The sequence below is a fragment of the Numenius arquata genome, chromosome 8 (genome assembly GCF_964106895.1).
Source record: "Numenius arquata chromosome 8, bNumArq3.hap1.1, whole genome shotgun sequence".
Classification (NCBI taxonomy): Eukaryota; Metazoa; Chordata; class Aves; order Charadriiformes; family Scolopacidae; genus Numenius; species Numenius arquata.
In genome coordinates this window covers 61,224,953-61,249,068 of record NC_133583.1, presented here as the reverse complement: position 1 = coordinate 61,249,068, position 24,116 = coordinate 61,224,953, and the positions used below count along the sequence as shown (strand labels likewise).

At 40.9% G+C, this 24,116-nt stretch overlaps 1 protein-coding gene across 1 annotated transcript in view; it reads right to left on the bottom strand.

The window, feature by feature from the left end:
- LRRC7 (leucine rich repeat containing 7) overlaps nt 1–24,116 on the bottom strand; it is a 160,069-nt gene that overhangs the window by 31,022 nt on the left and 104,931 nt on the right. The window contains 8 exon segments of the mRNA XM_074151373.1: nt 1,869–1,993; nt 2,545–2,644; nt 4,414–4,483; nt 13,001–13,116; nt 13,520–13,649; nt 18,642–18,714; nt 20,705–20,849; nt 22,613–22,687. Of these exon segments, the coding sequence (XP_074007474.1) occupies nt 1,869–1,993; nt 2,545–2,644; nt 4,414–4,483; nt 13,001–13,116; nt 13,520–13,649; nt 18,642–18,714; nt 20,705–20,849; nt 22,613–22,687 (834 nt within the window).

Sequence of the window (24,116 nt, the reverse complement as noted above, 5' to 3'; positions counted from 1 at the left end):
GGGATCACAACTGGGACTGCAGCTGGCCTGGGGACGCAGCTGGGCTGGGGACGCAGCTGCAGCTGGGACTGGAGCTGGGCTGGGATCACAACTGGGACTGCAGCTGGGCTGGCAATGCAGCTGGGACTGCAGTTGGGCTGGGAATGCAGCTAGGATCACAACTGGGACTGCAGCTGGGCTGGCAATGCAGCTGGGATCACAACTGGGACTGGAGCTGGGCTGGCAATGCAGCTGGGACTGGAGCTGGGCTGGGATCACAACTGGGACTGGAGCTGGGCTGGGAAGGCAGCTGGGCTGGGGATGCAGCAGGACTGCAGCCACCCCCCCACCTCTGGACCACAGCCCCTGCTCCCCACACCAGGGCTTGGGCAGCGGCCGCCTGGGCTGCGGGAAGGGCCCAGGGGGAGTGGCGCTGCATCCCGAGCATCCTCTGCATCCCGAGCAGCTATTCCTGCCCGGAGCTGTCTCTAGGAAACCTGGCCATGTGGCAGTGTGTCCCCTGTGTCTGCCGCCCCGTTCTCCCTGCAGCAGATGGCAGCATCTGAACTGAAGTACAGCAACGGCGGGCAGTGGGCGAAGGGTTTGGTTTTTCCACAAGGACGGTTCTAACTCCAAGGAAACATTTGTTTCAGTCATTCATAGTCTTCTGAAATGTATTAAAAATAAAATGGCTAAGTGATATAATTCATATCTTACATTTTGATATTCAAAATAATGCTTGCAAATAATACAATTACATTCTTCTATGGCCTTAGAAATTGCTATCTATTTCGCTGTTAATATTTCAATTGCTTTGCACATTTGGACAGCTGCATTGCTCACAGTTAAAATTCTGATAGGAAGTTCTGGAACAATATAAAACTCTCCCAGATGCTTTGTTTTCCATATATGACTCACAAACCTGCAATTCATCTGGGGTAAAATTTCAGTTTAATCTATTTATTGTGAGGCAAAGTTTGCTTTTTTCCTTCATTTTCTGCTTTACTAAAGCAGCAGAGTCCATCATCTCTGGCTACAAGAGTTAGATGAAAATTCCTAATTGGGAAAAATATTTAAAAGAAAAATCCAAAATTTCCAAGAAGATCTAAATTGAATGTTAAATAGCTATTAATAATAGAATTGTTAATTTTAAAGTTAAAATATGATTTACATCTCCTCATATGATTTTTTTCTCTGGCAATACATTTTATGTTGGGCCTCCTGCCGCAGTGTTTAAGTGTTTGATCCTGGGTAATTCCTTTAGTGCTCAAGAAACAGCTTTTCTTGCCGTGTGAATGTAGATGATCCTGACAATATCCTTCTAACAATGTAACTGACTAAGGGCTCAATTGAAAACTCTGGAATTATATTAATTTCAGATAAAGGGAGGATTCATGTTTTGATCTTCATTTTTGGTAGGTTACAAAACTGATGAGAGAGACCCTCTTCACTGTACGCTCCTCTCTAACCCCATGGAGCTGCAAAGCTCTCGTCGACTTCCACTTTGAGAGGAACCTGGATTTCCCTACGTGATCTAAATATTCCTGAAGAACTAGGTGGTTGGACACTAATTCTAAGTCTCCCAACACTTTGTGTTAATTTTATCTTCATGACAAAATACCTGTCACACCAGGAACCCAACATCACGTTTCTGGGCCTGAAGTCACTTAAAAAACCAGAGTTTTGCTGTCTAGGCAGCAGCAGCAGGAATTGGTACCGAGTGCTCCAGGGAGAACAGATAACGCTTTTTTTCCCTCAACTGCTGTACTTGAAACACGGTGAGGAGAACTTTCTGGGTATTTAGAACATGAAAATAGTTCAACTCGAGATCCGTAAGTTGGACCCTGCCCATAATATGGGAATACCTGAATGAATCAAATAGAACTTACCTTAACTTTCCCTGGATTTTCCTCCTCTTCCTTTTTTTCTTCAAATTCAAAGGCGACAGTCATACGTTGCTGTCTCTGCTCTTCCCATAAGGTAGGGTTAAAGCTGTCACTGTCGGACTGGAAATCTACGGTTAAATCGCAAAGAGCAACGTGCAAGAACATGTAATTAGTGCACCCAGCGGAAGGTTGGAAATGACCCAAAAAGACACGTTCTTAGTTGATCCTGTAATCCTGGGTTATTGTTTTTAAGCATTTGAGGGGGGAAATGAGGGCAGCGACTGGCAAATCAAAACTGATAGAATTTAATATTTCACTGAAACGGGAGTGACGGGAAGCAACAGGTTTGGGGCTGAGGGGGAGCACACAACCTTTCTAACCTAACGTCAGAGGTGTCCATGTGAGGAGCCAAACCCTGAACCGTTTCTTCTGACAACAAAATTGTTTAAGAAAATGTAACTCTGATGGCCTGAGAATAACGGATTTGCAAGTAAGAGGATTCCTTTGTGTATGACAAAATACAGACTGTTATGCGCGCACCGCCAGCTCTACACGTCAGAAGAGACACTCACACGCAGAATCACGTCCGAGACCTCCCCGTCCTCTCCCTCCCCCTGGTTTTTCACCACCAGAAGAAGCCCGGTGCCCGCCTTTGCAGGGGCTGCCGATGGCGTTTTACCTTCATCGCTGCGGGGTTGCTGGGGAAACATGTAGTTAGTCAGTACGCGCTGCTTCGTCTCGGGGTGAGCCTCCGTCTGCAGCGGGATGAGAGCCTTGGACTGCACGGGAGAGGCCAAAGAAACAACCCGTGACTCAGGGCACGCGTGTGAACCCGGACGGGATTTAAGTAGGTAGAAAACACAGGGTTAACTGAAATTCTGTATGGAGATAAACTTCTCCATGGGCTACACCAAGCACTAATCGGGTGGAAATGCCTCCTCTCCCATTCCCCGCTCCTGTAATTCCTCCCAGGATCATCAGAAGAACACCAAGTGGTGTGGAGGTGGTGGAGTCTCCATCTCTGGAGATGTTCCAAACCCGCCTAGACACGTTCCTGTGCAACCTGCTCTGGGTGGACCTGCTCTGGCAGGGGGTTGGAGGAGATGATCTCCAGAGGTCCCTTCCAACCCCATGTGATTCTGTGATTCTGTGACAGTGTTCTTGGAGCTCCACACCAGCGAGGAAGCTGAAGGACCAGCGGAACAGAGCTGCAACTACACCTTCTGGCTGTGACCTGTCTTAAGCTAGGGCTAATGATGAGCAAATTCACAACAGTCATTAGTTCATCTGAGGGTAAAGCTGGTGCAAGGCACTGGAGGCTTTACATGGGGGCACTCACTCTGAATATTCAGAGGTTACTGTTGTGCTTTACTTCAATTGATTATTCTTCATTATTGCTTTGCTCTAATGTAGCTCCTAGGAGCAACTGTCATAGTTCAGAGAATCTAAATTGATCTACGTTATACTGCAGAAAAGCCCAAATCCTGAAAAAATGTTTTATATTCCAAAGGAAGTGTATGTTCTGTGGCTGGGCAATGCAATGTTATTTTTTAATGGAAATTAGAGTGAAAAAATCAGCGCTCCCCATCTCCTGCTGCAGGGCCCTGGTCCCTCTGCCTGTTTCGCAGGGATAAAAGGACGGATTCATTTCCAGGAGCAGGATAATTGGCCCCTGAAGAATTATCCTCATCAGCTTCAGTTAAAGAGGTATAATATCTGACCGTGGGCATTATTGCAAAGTGAGACAGATGAAATTATGAGAATTTATTGAGATTATTAAAAACCTGCTGGGTATGCCAAACATTCCTGACATCGTACAAATTGAGTTTTTCTCCATTTAGAGTTAAATTACGGAAGTGCAAAATTGCTCTACCCACCAATCCTGGAAAGGATCAAGACCTATTTTGGTGCTCAGATGGTGGCTGAGCTATCATATTTCTCAGTGTTCGTGTTACATAATTTGTTTTAAAATAAAATCCTAAAGAATATAGAGTAGTGAAACCAAACGCCTTGGAACAAAGAAAGGCACACAAATTTAAAAGGAGCTTAAATGAGAGTTTTCTCCAAAACAAGACTGAGAGTTCTTGTGCACCTTTTACATGATTAAACTCCCACTGACTTTTAATGGAGTTTAAAATACGCAGGAATGGAAGCACGGACAGGAAAAGGGAAAAGGAAGACAAAACTAGAGGCAGAGATGGAGTAAAGGATGGGACAAACTAATAACAAGTTTGACAACAAAGTCTTAGCTCTTGAATTTGTATTTTAAAAATATTCTCTTGATACTTTTGGCCTTTATTTCCTACTTTTGTAAGGCTACAGAAGCTTAGCTGAATGCAAGTAATAAATCCTGCAAGGTGATCTTTCCAAGTTAATAAATGACAGCCACAAGAATCTATACCTTGATACGAAAGTATAAAGCTGGACCAGGAGCAAACGCTTCCAAAATTCTATTACAATCATGTATTAAATTATAGGTCTCATTTACAGCCCTTGCTCACACCCCTTGTACTATACTAAAGAAAACAGGAATATTGCAAGTCATTACCTGGTTGTCAGAAAGCCACAAAGCTGCAAGTTCTTTAAGTTTAGTGAAAGTGAATGGTAAATTCTTCAGTCTGCAAATGATAATATTGGAACAACGTGAATCCTTCATTTTCACAATAGTTTCTTTTAAAGATTTCATACTAAAATTTCTATAATTCCGTATCTTTATTTTCTCTCATTTTTTTACTAAAATATAATATTTTATTAAGGGCATTTGGATTCTACAACTACTGACATCATACCCTAAAGGTACCAAGGAGATACCGCTATTTTTGCCTTGGCTTTAATGTTACCAAAGTTACAGTTTATAACACAGAAAAAATCTTGGTCCCAGAGGGAATTATAGGAAAGACCTAACAGTTTTTAGCATAGCTAACAGAAATCATTTAATTGGACATTTAAGTTTTAGAACAGAAAAACCCTAAGATTATTGAAAATTCATTTTTGCAGAAATGTTAGGAAAAAGATTGAAGTAATACAAATATTCACAGTGAACCCAAATGACGAAACTAAATGAAACAGTAAAAACCCCAGCATTTTAATTATACATGTAAACACATTTCCTAAAAGTGATCTGAATGGGGAAATGATGACTCGATACTTATAGAAAATTAATCCATGTTTTTCCCACTAATTCTGAACATATTATTTTTACTTTTCCATCTGTGCCATGGGGAGAGGCCTGTCCCAACCACACACCGATGTTCTCCCCTTTGTGCTACAGAAGGTTAAGGAGATGGAGGAAGAAATCACCCACCAAAGGGCTGTCCTCAAAGACAAAAGCTAAATGGGACTTAACACAGAGAACAGAGGAAAACCCCTTTTTTGGGAGAGTGAGACAGTCCCAGTGCGGAGAGAAAGGCTCTTACAGAGATGGTCACTCACAGCACGGCAATCCCCCGGCGGGTAACTCCACGTGGAGAACCCCTTGCCCTCTGCCAGTACCCGAAATGTCAGTACTCAACCAACAATACTCCTACGAGCCTCTTCACATCAGAAATCCACCTGTCTTTCTGGGAGAGGAGCATCTCCCAAGCCGTGGTGCCATTGCCTCTCTGCGGCGCTGCAGAAGCGTACCCATGACGGAATTACTTTAGATGCATTTTTGCCACAAAGTCCTTACCATTAAAAACTGTGTTATTTCAGAAAGCAGTGTGTACTGACTGCAAGCAACGCAGTTTGAAGACTGTGATTTTAATAAGAATACCTTATACTAGAAATGACTTATCTATGAAAGTGAAATAAACTGACAGGAATGTACACACAGACATAGCGTGCTATGAGATAATCTCCAATGAACTGCCTGTATAGATTACAGCAGTTTTACACGGGTGTGCGTGTTTAAACCCGGAATTAATGCCACAAGAAAGTAAGAAGTCCCTAAATTATCTCAAATTTAGTTTTCATTCCTCCCTTATCATAAAATGGATACTGCAGTGTGGAATAGTGCGGTATGTGACATTCTTTATAAATTCAGGTTACAAGTTTAAGCTTTAATAGTTAACACAAAGATTCTTAATTTGTGTTTATCCAGATGTATCTATTAGTTTAACCATAAGAGGTAAATACATAAATATTTTTCTAGCTTCATTGGTGACAATAAGGGTATACGACAGCTACAAAGGATCTCAAACATTAATTATGTGTGGATGTGCGTTGATTACTTTCTACATATTACAGGCTAGATCCTATTTGGTATAAATCAGCATAACTCCACTGATTTCAAGGAGCTAACTCACATCATCCTCAGTAAAGGATCTGGCCTCCTCTGAAGAGAAAATTCTTCATCAGTAATTGAAAAAAGCGATTAATCTGTGCTGCTTCCATTGATCTAATACAGGACTGCAATCAGAGATCAGCACAAAGAAACGCAAAGTTTCTGGCTGTGCTATTCAACAGAGAGCTTTTCTTTTGGGCTTAAACGCTGAAACTTGTCACTTAGACAGTTTGGAAAATCACACCCATAATTGTTTTTATAAATCTAAGGGAAATTACACTCACAGCACCAGATGAAACTGTAATTGGTGCATAGACAGTTCATGAAGAAGATGGCCAAATTAAATTAACTTAAAATTCACAGGCAGGCTATGCTGTACCAAACCGAGTTACTCTTCCTATGGATGGTTTTATTCAGCCTGGACAAATAACCGTTGCAGGAGGCGATTTCTCTCGGGGAAGGGGCTGTTTGGAGCAGCCCTAGCCCAGCAGCCAACACTGGGACCAGCACCGGGACCAAGGGAAACACGGCCATAGCCCCAGCACCCACTCCTTCAGCATCCACTGACCATACCCAGGGACGTGACCTCTGGGAAAAACAGCATTTCCAAATCTTCAGACAATTACACCAGCTCTGACGCTTGCCAGCCACCCGCTCTGCCTGAGCAACACTCCCATTCCCCTGCAATTATTTAATCCCTAATAACCTCAATTTGCAATCTCTTCAACTGATGTGCAAAAAGAGCTGAAAATGTGACAGCCAGCGTAAAAGAATCTCTTAGTGCTATAGAAATTGTCAGTATATATTAATTAGGTTAAATTACAAGTTAAATCGTATATGCTATTGGCAAATGTAAAAGTTTAAAAGTTATTAATATTTTTTTTTCTTTTAAGGTAAGTCCTGAAACACTAATTGACTTTTCAAGAAAACAACTATCCACAGTAATAGTCTGGAAAAGTACGAAATGCGTATGTTCTTTATACAGTATTTAATTTTCACATATAAAATGTTTTCTTATGGGGAAAAAAAGGAGAAAAAATTTCCTCTGAAGTTCCTCCAGTGAATAAAACCAAACCAAAGCAAAACCAGCACACTTTTGAACTGACACCCCTAACCATTGAGCCGTTGCACCGTACGACTGCACAACCTCCAAGGAGCCCCATGTCAGTGGCCATTCTGGAACGAGGACTTCGGAATAATTCCTTCCATTATTAATCCCAGATTACAGCTTTCACATCATTTGTTAAGTTCTAAATATTTTAAGAGTAGCTAATGGGTATTATCCATGGAACACAAGAAAAACAAAGAAAATGTCATTGATACTGTTTTAATATGAGAAATATCAATTGTTGATATTTGAGGGGTCTTATGGGGTGAAGGTGGTCATCGCTTTCATTGTCAGCCTACTAAAAGACATAATTTTAACTTTTCTTTCTTGTTAATAGTTTTTCTCACACCTTTGTAAAATAACCCACTAGATATTTGTACCAGGTACTAATTTTTCGTTTTGTTATGCCCTAAGTAAACAGCTCAGAGTACGGGAAGAGTTTCCACCGATGATTAGTTTATGCAATATAACGTACGAAGAGCTTACCAAACACCGAGGGGAACATTTTCTAGATGCATCGATGCATGTATTATACTTTGGTGACATTCGGAAATAATTTTCAAATAATAACCCAAACATGAAAAATTCATGTCAAAACCTGTTGGAAGTTAACCGTAACAGGCACCGTTGCCCGTCAGTCGGTCAAGCCCAGAGATGGTTGTTACTTGTGACAGTTGGCCAAGGTAGCTCTCAGCAAATCAATAGCAACAGGGTTTTCAGGGTGTGAAAGTTTAAAAGAACATGATTCATATTACGGCATCAACGTACTGTTCACAAAACCACTTGTGGATATACATGGGCAGAACTAATTAGCTCTTTGGCAATGAGGAATATTGCATAATTAAATAACTAAACAGTAAAAGAAAAGGTACACCGGGGAGCGGACTCTTTTTTTTTGAATGGATCAGGTAATTTTTGGACCCTTTTTCATCTCAGTTCTGTGGGTGAGGTTCAGAACAGTAACTGAGTTCTGACCCCAGGACAGAAGCAGTGCAAACACAAAAAGGTGATGATTCTTTCAGCTCTTCTTTAAGAACAATCTAAAACTAAAAGAAAGGTTACTTACCAGTAACCGATGCTCTTTGAGAAGTGTAGCCCAAATGTACATTCTAACAATTCTACCTCTCAATCACAGGACTCAGACCTGGAAGGACTCTGAGGAGAGAGGAGAAGCAGATGGAAGACAAATGTATATGTGGACTACACATTGTGAAGAACACCGGTTACTGGTAAGACATCTTTTTTTTTTTTTTTTCTTTGAATGAATCCCATGTGCACTCTTAACAGTGACCGACTCCAAGCAGCTATCCCCAGTGACTCATTACGGGGTGGAGGTCTCAATAGCAGTCATGCAATTAAAGCAGTAATTGCACAACTACTTTATGAAATTCTGCATTGGTTCTTGAAGCACTGGAGACAGCGTTACGCCTGGCAAAGGCAAGGATGAATCTCCAGGCAAGTATCTGGAATCAAAACCTTCCTGAGTGCAGCGGGTGAAGCCACCTAAGCTCTGCTCAGATCATGCCAGCCCTCATGAGACTCCACCTTAGCAACCTGAGAGCAAGTCAGGATTCAACCCATCCTTGCCTTTTATCCTGTCGACACAACCGAATACTGCATTTCCTGGGGATGAAGAGCCTGTAACAGGGTTGGAAAGGTTTGGACCTGTAAAGATAAAAGGAGAGAGGACTCCCAGCTATGGAGATGAGAAGTACAGATACAGTCTTAAGAGCGTATGGCATGGGAAAGAGAAGCTGGAGTCTAATTCCCTGGTTAAATGGAATTCTAACATGAATATTTGAAGAAAGTCCTGGAACTAAACCACCCTCTATTCAATTAAGATCAGCAAGGTCCATCTTACAGCCATGAGGACCTTCAGAAGACACACAAGAGCGAAAGCCTGTGGTAGCTGAAACCATAGCATTAAAAACACACTGGAGAGGGACCCCAAACATTGACCCACCTTTCACCAAAATGTGTCAACTCACAAAAATTTGAGATTCCTGTTAGCCTGAGTAGCAAAGAGGTCTAAGCCAGGTTTGTCTCCTTCCTGACAGACATCCAGTCAGGATTTTAGACCAAATGTCCCAAAATGTTTCTGACTTTGACACCCAGACAAGCTCCAGCTAATGCAAAGGAGGGAGAGCTCCTCTTTTCCTCTTCACGTGCTACATCCCAGTTTCCCATCACTCCATGTGTGTGCAATCATTCAGAGAGCAGACTGCAAATTTTCCATGTGCTACGGCAAGGCAAGTTCAAAGCCACCAGCATCCCTGTACCCTACATGCCTTGAGCCAGAGGGCACTCCCCATGCCATGAGGAACATGTCCAGAATGAACATTTTTGGTGGCAAAAGGACATCTCTCAACAAACGCTTGAGTAGCCCAACTATTCACAGGGAAAGTAACTGGGATAAAGATGAAAGAGGCTACTGGACGCACAAATGCACCATTTAAATCACAATTGTAGACACCGGAGGTGAAATTGGGCATGTGACAAAGTAGAAGGAGATGACCGTGAGGTATCATTCACTGGGATAAGCCTGCAGTGGACAGATCCCCAATGGAAGACTCTGTTTTCTTTGTAAAACTATAAATCCATGGTGACCAGCATGGATTGACAGTCACAGTGAGGGACTCGGTCCCCTCTGCAAGGAAAATAACATGCAAAGATGCATGAGAACAGGACACCTGCTTGAATGGACATGGAATTCTCTCTGGCGTCAGGAGGAGAAAGTCATGAAGGTCTGACCAGACAAATTCTGAAAGAATATGTGACCATGTGCACAGCCCACCCCCATGTGTTATAGAGTCCAGGGAGTAACAGCTACTCTTCAGAACATTTGTGCAAGGTTGGAGCTTTTGTGCCAAAGAGGCTGCATCACAGCATTTGGTGTGAATGGGTCTGTGTCCTGCTCTGCCTTCACAGAGAAGCCCCCCAGGCCAGGGCTCAGCAGGTCTGGTAAGAGGCTGACAGGGAAAACCCTGACCCACATCCCAGGAGTCTCCCACTGTAGGGTGAAGCACATGCACTGACCTAAAACTGCTGTGGTACCACAGAAAGGTTCCTTGGAGAACCCAAGAACCCAACTTGCAGAGCCCAAGTACATTCCTTCTTAACATGTACATGTGGAGTCATTCAAAGAAAGAATGGATATTGCCTTAATGTTAACATGAATGTGAAAAGGGGCAAACAGAAAAGTAAGAAGGAAAAAAAATAATTCAATATTAAGATGGTACCTGAAATTTGTCCAAACTCTTTGGTGCCAAAACGTTGAAACTTCTTAGTTTCATTAAGGTGGGAAGTTCCATAGCAAAAGCATTATCACAGTGTCTCAGCAGGGCAACATTTAACCTCAGCCAGAATTGATATCAACAAAGGAGGAAGAATTTACTCCCCAAGCCCCTCAAGAAATGCACATGAGACAATTCAACCAGTTTAAAGGTTGAAGGTCTATGATCTGAGTCGGTTCCTATCTCTCCTACTCGAGACTGTGCTCTCCCACTAGTTCTGCAATGCTTACAACTTGCTGTACAGTTTTTGAGGTGGATGTGAGAGAACAGCTTCCCACCCCAATAGGCAGAGGTCCCATTCTCCTGCCCTCCTCACACCTGCTTTGCTGCATTTGGGATGTTGGTCCCATAACTACCTTCCTCACACCTGCTTTGGTTCATTTGGGATGCTGGTCCCATAACTACCTTCCTCCCCAGTGGAAATCCCAATCCTCTCCCACACCGGGGCAGCTGTGGGGAAAGGGAGGTTGGCCAGGTCTGCTGCTTTGGTGGCATCTGGGTGTCAGGCCAGCTTGGTGGGGAACCCTGCCTGCTCTCGCCACCTTCACTGCCTCCTCCCAGCAGTGGCCACCTCCTCCCTCTCTCACCCCAGCAATAGCACTCACAATCAGTAATTACATATGAAGTCATGTGCCTGAAATCAGCAGCTGGCCTGGCTGAAAAATAAATTGGCCAAAAAAAAAAAAAGGAAGAAAAAAAAAAAGATTAAAAAGACTAGTTTTCTTCTTCCTCAAGGCAAACTCATGTCACAATTACAGGTTTGAAAAGGGGGCAGAGCGATCCAGCTCAGATTGGTTTAATGTGCCAGGGAAGGGCATAAACGGGTACAAACTTGAACATAAGAAGTTCCATCTAAACACGAGAAGGAACTTCTTTCCTGTGAGGGTGACAGAGCCCTGGAAGAGGCTGCCCAGAGAGGTGGTGGAGTCTCCATCTCTGGAGACGTTCAAACCCCTCCTGGACACGTTCCTGTGGGACCTGCTCTGGGTGACCCTGCTCTGGCAGGGGGTTGGACTAGGTGATCTCCAGAGGTCCCTTCCAACCCCATAGCGTTCTGTGATTCTGTGAAGACACCCTGCAGCTGCAGCTCCTTGGACCCCCAACCAGCAGTGTCCAGCAGTTGCCTCCCCACTCCTATGCCCACTGGGTGCCTCCTCCCATGGGCCACTACCATGGACCAGCCCCTGGAAACATCCATCCAAAAATTCACCGTATTTCTGATGGGCTGCTTTCAACTCTATCACTCATGAGTCAAGAAGACCGTATGCCTGGAGAGAAGGGCACTAGGGACAGGGAGGGGAAGCTGGGCTGCCTTCGCTGGCCAGAACGTCATCCTGTGGGACATTGAAGTGTTGCCCAAAATCCCATTTCAGACTCTGTACAGCTAAAATCACAAACTGCTGTGTGACATACTGGTGGGAAAATACTCCCCGTCGCTGGGAAAGCACCGGAGTCTGAAACCTAAAGTCAAGAGACCCGGGATTTGTTTCCGGGGCTTGCCCAGTTTCAACACAAACTAGAGTTAAGTTTAACTTTACGTTCTGGTCGATACACAATGTATTTTATGGTACACAATTGCAACGTGGAAAATCATCTAACAGAATTAAGCAAATAAACGAATCTATTACAGGAATTTCTACATTACTTCATTTTATATTTTATGGTCAACCTTAATTTCAGCAATGACAGTGCTGACAGTAAATGAGACACAGATTTGGGAAGTCCCTCCCCTAATTTTTACTGAGTATGGATGATAATTACTGGAAAGAAAACGGTATTCACACAACACTTGTTGCACTACTGAGCAAACTTGTATTTCTGTGCTCATACTGAAAATTAACATGTTCTTGGAACATACACATGTATGAATTTCAAGGAGAATTCAGTCTTTTCTGATGCCTATGGCAGCCCGTGATAGCTACTGAGAAAGGTTCATTTTAAGCATCCTGTCACGTGTGTGAGGACAGAAAAATCTGATTTTTGACAAAAACTTTGCTCTGCTGAAGGTAATAGAAAATTTTCTTTTGATTTCAGTGGAGTCAGGATAACACACTGGTGCGCTTGTATTTATTGATTTCCTATATATCAGCTTGTCACAATTTTTTAATCATCAAGTATTACAAAGGTATATACCATTTTAAAGCCAAATACCATACTTTCACATGGAAACGGCAGGAGATAAAAGAAGTAAACAGGTTTTATTCTATTAAAACACACTGAGACCCAGATCTTGGCCCCATTCAAATTTTTCTTTGGATGTCAGTGGAACTAAGACCAAACCATAAAGATTAAAAAAAAAATAATTTAAGATTTTTACCTTATAGTTTAAATAAAGTAATTCTAAACATAATGTTTATATTTTTAAATATATTTTATATAAATGTAATTTTACAAATACCTAAAAATAATAGTTTAAACGTTTCGTAAAATAAATTCGTATAACGGGTTAGAAAAATGATGTGAACTATACCTGTTATCACTCAGGTTTAACACTCTCAGCTTCTGCATCTGCCCAATTTCATCAGGAAGAAATTCCAGTTTGTTAGAGCGCAGAGACATCACGGTTACGTTTTTACAGCTTCCAATCTATAGGAATGAAAAAAACAAAGATGTTAGGATACCTACTTCGATAAAATCTATTACCATTAACCTTTTATGTCAGGAGGTGGCCAAATTGTGGTTTTACTCTAACTAATAAAAAGCAGAAAATACAGAGTCTAAGGTCGGAAAATAATGCCCTCCCTTTGTCAGTAACATCCGGGCAATGCCTGGGGTTACTTGCTCTCCTGAGTGATGCTCCCTCCTTTACACAAATTTATTAATTTACTGGTTTTACTATTTTAGTATTGAGTATGTAAGAAAGATTTTTGTCTTCCACATCGCGCAGAAACAATTGGTTTAACAGACATTTTGTCTGAGTAAGGGTGAAATCTTGGGTCTAACATAAAACATTTCAATTCGTAACTTAAAAACAGAATCAGGTTCTCACTTCTCTGGGCAGTTCAGGAAGGAAATTCTCATCCACAGCCAAGGTCCTCAGGTTATGAAGGTACCCGATGGTGGAAGGCAAGGATTCCAACTCATTACAGCTGCAGTCAAATTCTTCTAATAAAGACAAACTGAAATCGTAAATACACTTGTTAGATGCTATACGAGGGCTAGATCACAAAAATTAACACTCTAATAACCTGTGGAAGTTCTAAAGCATCACACCAGTACAGACATCAAGCCCTGAAGAGGGAACCTTTATTGCAGATTTCCCTAGGAGAGGTCTACAATAACACGATTTTAGGAACTATTAGGGACGCTGTTAATCAGTCTTGCCCAGTACGGCAGTTTAAGGAAGCCCACTTAGTTTCCCCACATTATCGGTCTTACTTTTTGTAGGAAGGAAGAATTCCAAGTACTTCAAACAGACAGTGATCAGGGCAATTCAGACTAAGCTGAAGAATCGAACCAAAAAGTTTATAATCTGAACATATGAAGACCAACAAGACAACGGGTACAGAAGTCCCGCTGGGGAGGGCAAGGGGAGGGGCAGCCGAAATTGCCTCAGGGTACGTTCCCACTGGTGATCCCACTGATTCCCACAATCCACAATTTGACCTCTTCTAATGCAAGTAACACAAACAGGAATATACAGAATCACAGAATGGTTTGGGTGGGAAGGGACCTTAAAGCCCACCCAGTGCCACCCCCTGCCCTGGGCAGGGACACCTCCCACCAGACCAGGTTGCTCCAAGCCCCCTCCAACCTGGCCTTGAACCCCTCCAGGGATGGGGCAGCCACAGCTTCTCTGGGCAACCTGGGCCAGGCTCTCACCACCCTCACACCAAAGAAGTTCTTCCCCACATCTCATCTCCATCTCCCCTCTTTCAGTGTCAAACCCTTCCCCCTCCTCCTATGGCTCCCCTCCCTCATCCAGAGTCCCTCCCCAGCTTTCCTGTACATGTCTTATATATATATATAAAAAAATATATATCACATATATATTATGCAAATACGCACACTTATAAAAATATTCTGAAGAAATATCTGCTGTATCTCTAAAAAAATTAGTCTGGATATAGAAATTCTTGCGATGAGTGCTGTCCTGCACTGCTCGTTCAGCTCCCGCAACGCAAGCTTTGTGTCACCCATTACAAACGCCACCGTTCCCAGCTTCTGCTGCCCCTTGTTTTTCCCTCCACATGTACTACCTTTTTCTCTCCAGTGCTTTAATTAATAGCAAGGTTAAATGGCAAGCAGCTATTTCTTCCTCAATGTTTGTCATCTCCCTGTCCACTGATGATGGGACCAGGTGCACAGAAGATTGTCTGGGTTTTTTCCCTGAATATTTTGGTAGATCTGAATAAAAGTTTACCTCTGCTACAAACCTTGCTCCTTAGTATTTATGTGAGTCACAGCTGGACCCTCACTGAACGTCTAACTTACCTTTATTCCAGTTTCGTAATTAAAACAAAGGTCTTTCAGCCTTCATATTTTATGAGACATGAAACCAGAAATAGCTCCTCCTAACATGGAATTCTCAGAACTTTCCTGTAATTGCCATATTTCAGTAGCGTGAAAAGCCAAAGTGAGTCATCCAGTGATTAGTGAAAGAGATGCATGGAATATATCCAAAAGCTCTGCCGGGTCTGGTTAGAGCTTTTCTTGAATAAAAGCTTTGTATCCACCACAATTTATTTCAAACCAGATACAAAACAATTTCAGTGAAGGCAAAATTCAGTCGTGTTTACCTCCTTCGTACAGAACATGGGCTTGACAGAGCAAGTCCAAGCCCAAGCTTGTTAAATAACAAGAAAGATGCACACATTTTTCCTTTTAACTGATGATAACACAACCAGAAAAGGTTGAAAACAGATAAGCTAATTGAGAACGGCTGTGTTTCCAATGGCCATCGGAAAATCTGATGCTCTGAACTGTAAGGGTGGAAGTTTCCCTGACACTGAAGAATGGCTTTACCAGACAATAGAATTCTATTTGAAAGGTACTGTCTGGCAGGAACGTTCTCAGCTGCTGTCCTTCCTGATGACGTCATCAGCAGACAAATGAAGATGGCCACAATAAAAATAACAAAGTCAGTGTGAAACTGTGTTTTATCTCTATAACTACCATGGTTAAAAAAATATCCACTTCAGAACGTGATTTTTCATTCATCATGGAGTGAGCATGAAAGTAAGTTGACAATAACAGCTATGACTCCAACAAGGCTCATTTAGCTGTAATATCATTAACCTTACTGTCTTCTTGGGCTAAAATTAGATCATTCTTGACAGGTTTAAAGCAGGGCAGACAAAAATCAGATACGTTCAGTTTTGGCACCCATTGAAATGAGGCATCTCACACTACATGCCCTAGGGTAGATGAGGAGTATTTTGAGAGGTGAGTAGAGAGAGATTCATGGAGAATGAAGACTGCCACAAATAAAAGAGTAGGTCCAACCCATCTCAGCCACATTTCATACATCCTCAGAGTTAGCTACACCCACAATTTGTCCAACATCGGGCAAAAGGAACTTCACAGACCCAGGACCACAAGTTTACACCTCTCCTTCCATCACCTGGTACTGCCAGGTGTGGTACAGACTAGACACAGGCAGAAAATACCCCTCTAACACAAGGCGCTGGTTCTTGAGCGACCGCACCATGACCTACAGATGGGGCACAACTTCCCTCATGACACTTTCCTGGCAAGCACGGGCATTCACTCAGGTCCTACAGACAAAATCTCCAGTCCTTGGGTCCAATTTGGTACTTATCGTGAATCCATTGACTTTATCATCTTCCAGTGGAGGGCCACAAAGATGATCAGAGGGATGGAGCACCTCCCCTATGAAGACAGGCTGAGAGAGCTGGGGTTGTTCAGCCTGGAGAAGAGAAGGCTCCGGGGAGACCTCAGAGCAGCCTTCCAATATCTGAAGGGAGCCTCCAGGAGAGCCGGAGAGGGACTCTTTGTCAGGAAATGTAGTGACAGGACAAGGGGTAATGGTTTTAAATTGGAAGAGGGGAGATTTAGATTAGATATTAGGAGTAAATTCTTTACTATAAGGGTAGTGAAGCACTGGAACAGGTTGCCCAGAGAAGCTGTGGATGCCCCATCCCTGGAAGTGTTTAAGCCCAGGCTGGATGGGGCTTTGAGCAACCTGCTCTACTGGAGGTGTCCCTGCCCATGGCAGGGGGGTTGGAACTCGATGATCTTTAAGGTCCCTTCCAACTCTAACCATTCTATGACTCTATGAGGAATGTTTTATGAAGCTGGGTCTACTGTGTAGATCATCATGCCGGGTCAAACCCTGAATGCCTCTCGCAGGCTTGTCCTTTGAACAAGGCTGCCAAAAACGAGGGTGGCAGTTCCACCGTGAGCAACATCAACTCAGACGGCGTTGAAGGGCTCTGTGTCTCATCGTGAAATTGGTCCCCCGCGGGAGAGTTCCCTCCTCCGCACGGCTAATCTTTGTGTGACAATAACAGACTCCACAGTGGGTACTACACCTACCACTTAGGAGAAAGAGACCCAGTAGGAAACTCTCCAAATGGATGAGTCAGACAGTGGAAGTTCATTGTGATGTGGGAGACGCTGTCCTCATTAAATGAAAGCACTTCGTTTAAAAAGCACAACCAATCACTCAAAAATAATGGGATAATATTAAGTGATTAACCTACTGCTCCACATATACACCGTTTAGAGCAGCAGCATCTTTAACAACGTAATTAAGGCTCCACGACAAACAATACTGCACAGATATTAGGCTAAAAAAAAGGAGGGGTTCCCCTTCAATTTGAACAATTCAATACATAAGAAAGCACTTTCATGACAGGCTTTAAAAATTGACCCCCAAAATTGTTAAAGATAACTTTGACATTATATCAATCTTTTTGCAGCGTGTCCAGTATCACTTCGAGCCTCACGAGCTTTCACTGCCTGTCAGAATTTATTGCTACACGACGTTTTTAAGATTTCTCTGATTCGTATAACCAACTTCTAATACTCTCCAAGAATATCTCATAAATCTAAAGATACTGCAGGAAGCACTGCATGGTAAGCCAAACCCGCGCTTTCAGATGCTACAGTTGTAATAGTTCACAAATTTGTTTGGTTTCTTTTTTTTCCCCTGAGTGGCATACCAACATCTGCATTATTATTGAAATTACTACTATAAAATGGATGCAGGAGTGTGTCTAGTCACACCAGACACACAGTTGTTATTGGGCTGAACTCCACTTCTTCTGCATGAACTCTACCACTGCTGCAAGGAGGGTGATGAAAACTCTAGAGCTATAGCTGCAGAAGGCAGACAGGGACCACGTATTCTGAATTTTTTCCCAAATATCAGTTTCTATGGCATTTCAGAACTAAAATATGTAGAGGAAAGTGACAAAAATATCAATATTAAAGACATATTCTGCTAGAAAGGGATATGTGCAGCATGAAACAAGATGAAGAATCACCTACTTCCATACTCAGAGACGGGCTTGTGTCCGCCTTGAATTTTACAATAAATTGCAAATTTCATTTAGCAATAGGCTGAAGACCCACAAGACAGAGCTTTGCACCAGTGATCATGTAACATCTGACAAAATGATGGCTAAAGGGCATCATTAGTGCTTTTCACAATGAGATTACTTGTATAATACTTTCCCATTTTGATGTATACACCTCTGAAATTGTCATGACTTTTTCATTTATTCTACTTCAATATTTTAAGGAATCTTCATACAGATGAGTTTTACAGCCATTTTCTTTCCAGCATCAAGTACTGGCTGTTGCTATGGAAACAGATGTATTCCCCCAAATACTTCTATTTCTTCTACTTTTGCTGCTCTAATCATCTAAATCAAGTGATTCATACAGAAAAATATCTTTGTTCTTTTTCTTGGAAAATGTGATACATTTCATCTTCTTATCACTTATGCCAGTGTAAGTCCCCAGGAGTAATAGTGTTGCTCCCAATGTAAATGTTATAAGCTGGCTGTTAGACACACAATTTGAAATTATTTTATAATTCACTACATCTTTGTCTTATTTTTTATTTTAAAAAATCCCACATTCCACAAGCAGGAGGAAAACACATTTCACTTCATGTTGAAAACCATGAGAGTTATACTCACTTTCCAATTGCGTTTGGCAGAATCGTAAGCTGATTGTCATCTACTTTTAAAGTCGTAAGCCTTTTCAACAGCCCTACAACACAGGTAAGGAACAAGTAATAGAAAATTAATCTTTTTCACTTTCCATAATCTCCCATATCCTCAAACAAACAATGATTTCTAACACTGAATAACTTTGATCTAGGTTTTAGGAAACATCTGTATATAGGACAGTATACAGACACATTTCCAGTTCCACTGAAAATCTGTGTCATCAAAATGCAGCACTAATTAAACGTTAAGCTGAGCTGCAAGTAAAACATTAAGTGTATTTCTGGAGTCTTGAAAAAAACTGTAAAAAAAAAAAAAAGACTAGTACCTATCTGTGTAGGTAGAGCAGTATTTCTACTTATCTATTAATGTTTCAACTGAATCCAAGTCCTTTAGCCTTGATTAAGAGGTGCTCAGGTCACAACAGGACATTCGGCAAATTATCCAAAGTAAACGCTACATTTATAAAGCTTCACAATATGTAGGGATAGACAGAAACCCAGAATGAATCCTGAAGGCACTTGCATATGTGGTTAATTGTTATCATTAAAAGAATTGTTATATATCTAAATGTAAGCAGACGCACAACTGGGTTAACGTTTACTGAGAAGGGAATGAAACTTCTGCTTTATCAGTGCGTAACAGCAGAAAACAATAAAAGAGTAAAGACAGAAGAAATGGAAAAAAATATGGCATTACAGTGCTAGAAACAGAGCTTGAAACAGATTCCCACCTTCTCCAAGTATTAATATTTCAAAGTCTGTTTTTCCCTTTAAAGAATTCTGAATATATTGAAATAGCATTTGTAAATGATTATTTGTAATTAATGCTGGGAATAATATAAATTAATCACTAATACAGAGAAAAACGTTAAACTGAATGTGATGTAATATGAAAGCCGAAGCAAATGAAGTGTGTAATTGAAAGGAATACTAGAAACACAACTCATTTCAATTGCAGAACATTTTTGTTGAAAACTTTTTCAGTATCAGCATGTTCCAAGCACCATCTAGGTTTCAACAAAATTTTAAGAGGAAAAAATTCCACCAAAATGTATTTCAGCAATTGTCATCTGAAAATGCAGTGTTAAAATGACTCTTTTTGCTCTACTTCTGTTAAATCCCTTACCATTCAGTAAGAGGAATCTGGAAATGAGAACTGAATATATCTAATTGCAAGAACATGCAATTCAAAATGCAAACATTTATTCCTTTTGTACAGGAGCCAAATGCCCTTGAAAAACCCATCTGCACGTGCGTATCAGAAAACCACCAAGAGCAAAAATTCTAGAATTTATGGTGTGATGTAGAAGATCAAAATGGAAAACAGCTGTAAAAGACTTCTAGGAACATTCGTGTGGCGCAGTATTGTTAGTTAGCAATACAGTTTGGAGGCTTGACTAAGTTGATTTAAAATTGGGGTATTTAACAGTTCCATGTTCAAAGGGATGCACTGAGCAAAGTGAAAAAGATGACGATGACGATATAGTGGGCTCATCGGCTGGAAGCAACAGAAGAGATGAAAGACCTCAAGTGTTTCCGAAGAAAATATAAAGAAATGAATTATCCAGCTGTATTGAGGGATATACCTACAACCACTTAGCTTCCAGAATTTCTGTGTGTTCTAAATAATTCCAAAATTGTATGCATGCAATATAGGCAAAAAAGAAAATGAACAGTTTGGATTGCACTACTGTAACTAAGAGCAGCAATTTCCTTCAAGAGTTTAACACTGGTAACATAATCACTGTTATACTTAATTTCAAATTTAGATCAGATCAATTCTACCTTTCTTTGCTTATTTTCATTAAAATAGCGAAGCAGAATAATCAATACCTTCTAACCATGGATTTTTTTCCTGACTTTACAAAATGGTCTTTGTGGACTGTCCAGACACAGATGTTTCAAACTCCTTTGGAATTTAATGGCAGTTCCAGTTCCAGCTATTATAATGTCTCCTCATTAAAAAAAATAAAATATATAAATGAAATCCTGAAGTGTAAAAGCTTACAAGAAATGCTGAGCTTTTCTCACCTATGGAGTCTGGCAGTTGCTGCAACATGTTGGATGACAACAGGAGATCTTCAAGTCCTTCACATCCTGATATGTCCAAATCCACAGTTTCTATCCTGTTTTTTGACACATCCAGGTACACGAGCTGTTTTAACTTCCCTATAGACTTAATAGCACGTTACAAAGCGTTACTTGAGCAGATGCACACCACATGCCAGGTTCTAAGGTTAATTAAAGACAAACAATAGTAATAGAGCCTTATATTCAGTTATCTCAGCATCCTTGTTACGAGAGTTATTTCACTGACGGGGTATCGACAGTGGTCTAACAGCCCTCTTCTGATAATGGCAGAAGGAACTGTACCAAACTAAATGACACACATCAAACTAATTCATTTGTTTCAGATTCATTAAATCTGCAGAAAGTCTGAGTGCTCAGCCATACAGCTGTGTTGTTTCTTCAGCTGGACACAGATCCAAGGGACATTTACTCACAATTCCCATCTACTCATAACAGCACTCCTTAAGGTATTTCCTTTCTGTTTTCAACACTCAAAATTTAAAGCTAATTTTAACTGTTTTAAACCTCTTGTTTTGGAGAAGGCTTTCATAAAAACATCATGTAGGGTCTACCAGAATCAGGTTCAGGAAACATGAATTATTCACTGAAAATAATTACGCCCCTTGGGATTGGGTTCTACGATCTACTGAACCTCTCCAACTCCAAATCCCCTCTCCGGGGATGAGGACAGCTCAGCAGGACCACGTTGGGAGCACATTTTAGTATTAACAGATTTCCTTGTGAATAGAAAAGAGAGAGAGTAACATTTGTGCCCACTCTTTCTTGTATATTTGATATTTCTTCTACTCCGTCACCGCAGCAACAATACTGCAATGTTGCTGTTCCTGATCTCCAGCTGGTTTCAGTATCAAAAAGTGGTTTCAATATCAGCTTTTTTTTTTTTCCCCACTAAAAAAGCACTCAAAAAGTGGATATTTGGATAGTGACTGAAAATGTTTGTTTCCTGTGCAAACATCCTGCTTAGCACAAAGCAAAAGATGAACGTAATTTAAAGGTAAAACCCAGTCACTGCTCAATGCAAAAAAATTGAATTTTGATTGACAAATATTGAAAGCTGAAAGAGGAAGCGCCTCTTCTTCCAACACCTCGGCAGGTTTGTGCGAGACCTAGTTCCAAAGTTTCCCTGCAGCAATGAAGAGCGTTGCTGTGCGAAGCAGAGGATCTGTCACCTGCGTGGCAGAACGCTAATGACGGGGATACCTTCCTCCTGTCACCACCAGCGCAGGTATTTTAGAGGGAAAATCTCAAACCATTTATGGCAATGAAAACTGAAAATCAAAGCTCCACCGTGGTGTGGCAACAACTCAGAAATATCACTAATCCATAAACATAATCCTAATGTTTAGATTTTTAAAAATTTCTGTTCCACTTCTAAAAGGGGTGTTTTCTAGAGGAATAGATCTTCATTCCCCTGACTCAGAATTGCTGTTAGTGTAGTTGAATCTGTACGTAGCATCTGTTATTTTAAGTTTAAGTTTATTTAGATTATTTATTTATTTATTTAGATTATTTAATATTTCTTCTTCCTTTTTAAAACACGTGGGTTTTTACAAAACTGCTGGTTATTGCATGGTGACTGAGAAGACAAGATAATTTCCCCTCACAATGAAAACTACCCAATTAGACACTATTACCCATCATGTAATAAAACATCATGTAATAAAACAATAATTAAAATGTTTTCATATGAAAGGCTATGCTGAGACTTTTATTTCTTGATAATAATGAATGACCATATAACTAGGAATACGTACCCATTCAAGAAAATGCACATGCATTTATTTACTGCAAGGTAAAAAATTCACTATATCACAAAATAATTTGATTACATAAAATAAATGTTCATACCCCAGGTAGTATTTGCAAAGAATTATTGTCCATCCACAGCTCCTTTAGATTTTGTATTTGTTCGAGAACCTCAGGCTGAGGAAAAGAATACAGTATTATGGAGAGTTAAATAAATCAGTATTTTTTTAAGTTAAATATAAATCAGTGTTTTCTTTAAAACAAGTCTCCTTCTTAACTTTCCTTTTTTTTTTTCTTTTTATACGCATCAGACTTTCAGAGAGTCAATGACACGAGGAGCTCATTTCATTCCATTTAACCACTGTTGCTCTTTTTCAAAACTTGTAAAATTTAAGAACCCTTTGGAAAAGCAGTGACTATAAAGAGGGACTCCTCACAAGTTCTTGTTCTAGACAGTCTATTGGGAGTGCACGGCTTATGACCAAGGCAAATGAGAAGTGAGAGTTGTGGAGCTTCAGAAACAATGCACTGAGAAGAAAGACCAAATCTTGTCTTGCAGCTCACGCTAAACGCTGCCTTTTGCATGATTTATACACTTAAAAGTAGATTAAGAGAGGCATATCTATTGCTGAACACTTCCCTGGGTACATCGCATTTATGTAGGATTTAACGTCTACAATTGTCCTACTCAGCAGTTAAAAGAACACTATGCAATGATCAAGCCTTAAAATTACAATATTAAGCTTTAATCGAAGATGCTCTATTCTTTTCAACACTGGAGGATAGTAGTGAGGGAAACTGAAAAAGGAGATTCCCCAAACCATTTATTATTCATTTAGGCTGTGAAAATCAAGAACTATCAGGTCACAAACACCTCCATGTTTCAGCCTAAGTGATATTTTTCTTTTTCATGAAACGCTACTTTCACAGGTAAAACATGACTTTCAATTTGCCTTAGCTCTGTAAAGTTGTAGAGGTTTTTATCAGAGTCTGCCAGAAACTGATATTAAATATTTCATTTGGTTCTGACTGAATCAGATTCTGGTATTTTAAAAGCCTGTAATGCTATTTCACTGGAATTCTTTCAACCCAGCTAGAAACAGATGGATCGGTTGAGCACCACAGGACCTTAAGAGAGACCTCTAATTATCTCCAGTGGTCTGAGCTCCTTGGAATGTTGTAATTCCCATAAGAAATATGATTTTCCAGTTGCCCAGGTGACATGGCACATTCTGGGAGAAGCTCCCTGTGCATCTCCAGGTAAAAAGGAACCTGCTGATCGGGAGAGCCCAATCCCTCGCTTTTCCATGTTGTCACATAATGTGTTTCTATTAAAAAATGATTAGTCAATATGTCAAGGATAATTTCTTTTCCCTTGGTTAAATTTATTGAAATTTTGTTTTCCTTCAACGGTTAAAACCACCTCTACTTTCCAGGCTAAATGAATTAATGGTCATTTTATACTATTTGTTCCTGTGATGATTAATGGTTCTTCGTTCCGCCTGAGTGTTCACTGACTAAGGTTATCAGAGATAATCATCATTTCCCCTCTCAGCTTTAATTTTCTTTTAAATTCCCCTCATTAGACAGACACCCTTCTCAAAGG